At 34.5% G+C, this 5,973-nt stretch overlaps 1 protein-coding gene across 1 annotated transcript; it reads right to left on the reverse strand.

The window, feature by feature from the left end:
• Positions 1–261: 261 nt before the first annotated feature.
• On the reverse strand, positions 262–5,704 carry LOC110724957 (pentatricopeptide repeat-containing protein At4g02750-like). The gene is made up of 2 exons (XM_021904440.1): positions 2,893–5,704; positions 262–1,207 (listed from the first exon to the last, which is right to left on the reverse strand). The coding sequence occupies exon 1, from the start codon at positions 4,777–4,779 to the stop codon at positions 3,211–3,213; it is 1,569 nt and encodes a 522-aa protein (XP_021760132.1). The 5' UTR covers positions 4,780–5,704; the 3' UTR covers positions 262–1,207; positions 2,893–3,210.
• Between the last annotated feature and the right edge of the window lie 269 nt (positions 5,705–5,973).

Here is a 5,973-nt window from a genome sequence, read left to right on the forward strand (position 1 = left end):
ATATAACTATATAAGGGCTAACATATACTTCGTATTTACTATAACAGAAGAAATACTATTAGTCTTCGAATTGCAGTAACAGTCATTGACAATTTGAATTCAGATCGACAATCATGTGTAACTAACTAAGTAACTAATACAAGCATATATGGTAGCCTAAAGAATCAATAGAAGCTGTAAAAACCTCAAGGAACAAGGATACAATACATCAAAAGACACCATATGCAACACCAATGTAACACTTGTTAACTAAAAAGGCAACAAAATTATCAAGACTAACTTATAAACAAGAACTTTTAAGTCATTGTTCCAGGGCAAAGTGTAAGCTATTGATCGGTATAAAACAGTCTTCGAGCTAAGGGTGTATTCTTAAATTGTATAGAAAATGTTGATCTTGAACCATTGACAACAAAATTATCAAGACTAACTTATAAACAAGAGCTTATAAGTCATTGTTCCAGGGCAAAGTGTAAGCTATTGATCGGTATAAAACAGTCTTCGAGCTAAGGGTGTATTCTTAAGTTGTATAGAAAATGTTGATCTTGAACCATTGACGACACACAAATATTGTAAGCTGAGCTCGGGGAGTGTTTGAGAATACCCGCTCCGATGCCTAAATTAGTTTACTTGAGTGAAAAGGGTTTACTATATTTTAGAGTAATTCTGATAGAATTCTGTTACCTTGGGTGGCTTGGAATTTGCCCTGCAAGTGGTGGCTAGGATTTGGGGGACTTGGGGACCATTTGGACCTTTGGACTCTTGGATGTGGACCGCTTTTCTGGGCCTATCTAATGTTGAGCTGGGCTGGTGGAGCTTTTGGACTTGAACATGAGATGTGGACTTTGTCATTGGTCTTTGGATAGAGGCCCAAATAGGGTAGCAATAGAGTCCTTCAATTCAACAAATTTAATCATGCGAATCACATCTGAGTTTCTCTACTATTGTAACAACAGCATCCACACTGGAAATCTCATTAGCGCCAACATTGCGCGAAGAAATTTGATAAATGCCATATTTTAAACCAATTTTCTAAACAACAGAAATCATATACAACAGCAGCTTCTCCGAGAGAGGTCGAGAGGATGCACCATTTGGATATCTGAGATAAACAAAGTCAGCTCATCCCAAGGAGCTGCACAATTAAAGTGCATCTTTGCATTAATATTTCTCCCAGGGTATCTTGTTCAGCTAGAGCTTCATTGGACGCCTGAAAAATGCAAAGCAGAGCAAAACGATGAGGCATAAGATGCAGAAGAAGTAAAACTGCGCAACCTGATGCACACGATCTAACATAATAACAGGAGGTATGAAAAAATTAGTCTTAGAAAGTTAAAATACAACAAAGACTGAATAACAACACACAGCTTTACCAATGTCAAATTGTAGCCCGGTCACTTATAGTACAAATTCCAAGATGATGATTAGCATTCACTCAAAAATATTGCTAATACTTAAGGTAAACGACAAAGTAGTAATAATCGACATAATATTTTGTTGAACAAAACCAACTACAGCTGCATACACCTATAAAAAAATTTCATAGATTTTAAAGCTAACTTTAAAAATAACAGTAATTTAATAAAAATTATGAAAATTTAATTTATTGGAACAGGAAGGAATAAAGATGTGTTATCCAGCTGCCTATACATCATACAAAGGTATGAAACTGTACTTATGACGATAAAACCACCAATTGACCACAAAACTAACCTGGCATGCTAATTTAAATTGGTACAGGATCACTCTAGTAGACACAAAACTGACCAAAGTCCATCTTCAAATAAAATGTAACATATTCGGATCTAAACAAACAAGATTTTTTATCAACATAAAACCCTTAAATATAGATTATCATAGGAGAGACAGAAAGAGACTACAATTTTATTTTTAATTCCTTTGGCCAAAGAATATAATACTTGGTAGAAAAATCTTAAATATTACAAAACAGTAATTGTAAATGTTAAGCGAAAATCTAACAGAAATATGCCCCTTTACATGTCTGAATAGATAAATTCTAACCATCTAAACAGGAAGCAATGAAAAAGTTGCTATTACAGAGAAACTTAATCAGTTTCAGAACCCAATTCTCGAAATTAAAAGAAGCAGAAAACAATCTATGATGAATAAATGTTCAACTCTAAAAGCTGCAGTCATATAACAAGTACATTACACTATAGAAGCATATTGGATAATTTTTCCATGTCTATCAAAGAAGATGCACTTGCTACTTCGCCAGTAACATGTTAGCTTTCAAGCAAATACTAAGTAGCAAACCCATTGTCTGATATTGCCATTGGAATCAATTTACAGATAACAAAAATGTATAGCAGTAACAGCTGCAATCAACTGAAATGGCTTTTAACGAGAAAGAAACTTCGGGTATGATAACTTCTACCACATCATAGCATTAACAGCTTTGCTAATAATCTGCTGTATAAGATTTTATATAGTTGTTACAGATGTGATGAAATGTCTCACTGTTTTATTGGTATAACAAAGACAAAACATTATGTCAAAGCATATTAATTTGAATTTAAAATTTTTAATTTGTCTTTGTCTTTGTCAGATACGCTGTGATAAGCCGCTAATTTGCCAAAAGCATTGGAAAACCTGGGCACATGATGGTTAGTTAAATAAGCTCTCTAAAAACATTTCCTTTTGAGCCTGTAATTATGCTGGATTCAGAATATGCCAGAGCTAGCAAGTAAAAGATAACTAAGGCGATATACATTGTAAGGAGTATGTGAGGAAAAATTCTTGTAAAATAAAGTGGAACTTTTCACATTGTAATGATATAGTCGATATAGACATGACAGAAAAACAAAGTCTAGGTAAACAGCAGTATCAAGTACATTCAAATAACTACTGGAATGAGTCTAAAGAAACTTGCACCTGAAAGAGTAGCAACTGCTGTAGAGTAAAATCTTCAAACAATGACTTCTCACTTCTCCCATTTTGAGCTTTTTCATATACCAAATATTAGAACCAACTGTGTCTATCAGTTATGTCAAGAAAACCAAATATGATCTCATGATGCTGTGAGGAGTCACAAAATTACAGGTGATGAGAACACACTCATGGAGAATGACACAATTACCATCCAACTTACAAAAACTTCATCGATGTTAGATTGTTGAAATATGTAGGCCTCAACACTATCAATGTGAGAATCTCAAAAGTCTTTCTATTCTAAATTCAATAAAGCTCAGGTTATGCATATAATGCAAATGTATACTTCATAGCACGTTGGTCATGATTACCATTTCCGAGATGCTCCCACATGTCATGGAACAATAAGTCAATTGTTTGATAAATTTCATTTGTTTCCAGATGGGTCTCATCTCTGGAGGTGAAAAGATATGTCTTCCCCTTAATTTCTACCCAACTACAGCCCATATCTTTCCTTGTTTCAGGATCCTTCATCTGTCTCCGAAAATTAGGGACACCATATGATCTGCAAGAACCCTGAACATCAACAGTCAAGGGAAAGGTCCTTGATTCAGTGGACTCAAGTCTCCATAGCTGATCAGCAGCATAAAGACCCAGCTCAGAGTGTCCCCAAATCCTGCAACCATTCAGAATTGATTGCCAGAAGACAGGTGACGGTTCAAAGGGCATTTCCATCACAAGCTGTAATGCTTCTTTGAATAACCCAGCTCGTGCAAAAAGATCAGTCAGGCAGCTATAATGCTCAGGTCTAGGAATAATTCCATAATACTTCTCCATACTTTGGAAATATTGCTTTCCTTCTTCAACTAAACCACAGAAACAACAACCCTGGAGAACTCCCAAAAAGCTTATACGGTCAGGAAACACTTGGTCCTTCTGCATCTGATGGAATGTCATGATTGCGTTTAAACCATTACCATGTTGAGCATAACCAGTAATCATACAATTCCAACTAACAAGATTACGATAAGTTAAACCCTCAAAAACGCACTTTGCATCATCATAGCTACCACATTTCATGAACATCGAAAGAACTGAATTTCCAATATGGCAATTCTTCTCATACCCTCTTTTGAGAAGTTGCAAGTAAAGCTGCTTGCTCATTGACAGCATTGCTAAATCTCCTGAAGCAGCCAAAGCAGTAGTAAACGAGTGAGCATTCGGTTCAACACCAGCCAACAACAGTTCCTTAAACAAAATCAAAGTTTCAGCCGCCAACCCATTCTGTTGAAACCCTGACATGATAGCAGCCCAAGAAACAGCACTACGCTCCGGCATCTCCTTAAACAAACGCCAAGCATCACCAACACACGACGCCATACAAAGTCCAGAAATCATCGCTGTCCAACTAAAAACATCTTTACTCGGCATACATATAAAAAGTTTCATTGCAATGTGAATCATATTTCCTCTACTATACCCAATAATCATAGAATTCCAAGAAACATTGTCTCTTTCAGGCATTTCATCGAACAGTTGGCGTGCACGATCAATCATTCGATTTTCCATATACCCTCTAATCATGGCATTCCAAGCAACCGTATCCTTGCATGAAATACTGTCAAAAATCTCTTTTGCATGATCAATTTGTCGTCGACTGGAAAGATTCAATATTCTTTTAGTCGATATGACTGTATCTTCATTATTTGTATGAGTAAAATTGTTGGGAAAATGATGTTTGTTGTTATCATTGAATGATTGTAGTGATGGATTAGAAGACATTTCTCTGTTGTTAAGGTGTACAATTGAGTTAAAAGCATTGTTGATGGTTGTTTTGGTTGGGAGAAGGATATTCTTGAAGTTGGTATAAATTCCATTTCGGACCAACATTGACTGTTTTCTTAGTTGCTGATCAACTAAAGTTTAAAAATTAGTTTTCTCCAACAAATACCAATGACTTGTACAAAAGTACTCATAAAGTGATGAGTTAAGCTAATATACGGTCCCTCAACTTTAGTATATGTAGCATTTTGATCCTAATCTTTCAAACAAAGTAAATTGGTTCTTCAACCACCCATAACTTACTTTTCCGATGGAAAAAATATGAGTCACCAAAGGACCTATTTTAGTTAGCAAAAGTTTAGGGACCATGATTCATTAAAAAAAAAAGTTATTTTTTTCAGGTTTTATTTAAAAAGGAATCTTTTAACTAACATTAAATTTTTTCATCAACATTAATATTTTCGTTATGATTTGCATTAATAAAACTATAGAATTTCCGAGAAAAAAAAAAACCTATAGGATTTTCCATCTTTTATCACCCCACATCAACAACAACATGCCACAAACACAATCACATCTCCATCAGTCTCCAGCCTCGCCACCGTTATTAATCAACCACGCAATCCAAATCTTCGATTTGGTCGAACTATATTGCGCATGAGCTTGTATAGAATTAATAAAATCAGGAGGCCAAGATTAAATCACAAAATAAATCAAAGGTTGAAATTAAAAGATGGTGATTGCTGATGATCGTGAATGAAGTGCAAAGTAGGGGATTGTTTCCCCCATTAGAGCAGCCAAACTGAAATAGAAGAAGAGAGGGCTAACACTTTTTTTTTAATTCTTTTACTATTCCCTTCTTTCTTAATTTTTCCTTTTACTATTTCTTTAACTTGAAGTATTTCCCGTCAAAAAAAAAAAACTTGAAGTATTTAATTTTTTTTGAAAGAAAGTCGAAGTATTTAATTTTTGAAGTCATATTTAATATTCTTCTTTAATCCTTTAAGACATAATTTTTTTTTTTAAAAGTCATTTACTTTTTAAATAAGCAAAAAAATTGGCTATGTTTTCTTTCATTTTAATCAAAGTTTGTACATAATAAATAATAAATATTAGTAGCTGACAAAAATAAAAATACTGATTTATAATCCCTAAACAAATGCTAATTAGGATAAGTCCCTTAACTTTTGCTTAGTTGCATAAGTTCCTCCACCATAAATGGTGAGGCAAGGGTGGTAGAGGGACTAATTTGCCTCATTTGAAAGATGAGGGACCAAATATGCAACTAATGTCATAATTCAG

The sequence above is a fragment of the Chenopodium quinoa genome, unplaced genomic scaffold (genome assembly GCF_001683475.1).
Source record: "Chenopodium quinoa cultivar QQ74 unplaced genomic scaffold, ASM168347v1, whole genome shotgun sequence".
NCBI classification, from domain to species: Eukaryota; Viridiplantae; Streptophyta; class Magnoliopsida; order Caryophyllales; family Amaranthaceae; genus Chenopodium; species Chenopodium quinoa.

Coding starts and splice junctions, on each gene's coding strand:
- LOC110724957 (XM_021904440.1), bottom strand. CDS start 4,779: ATGTTGGTCCGAAATGGAATTTATACCAACTTCAAGAATATCCTTCTC.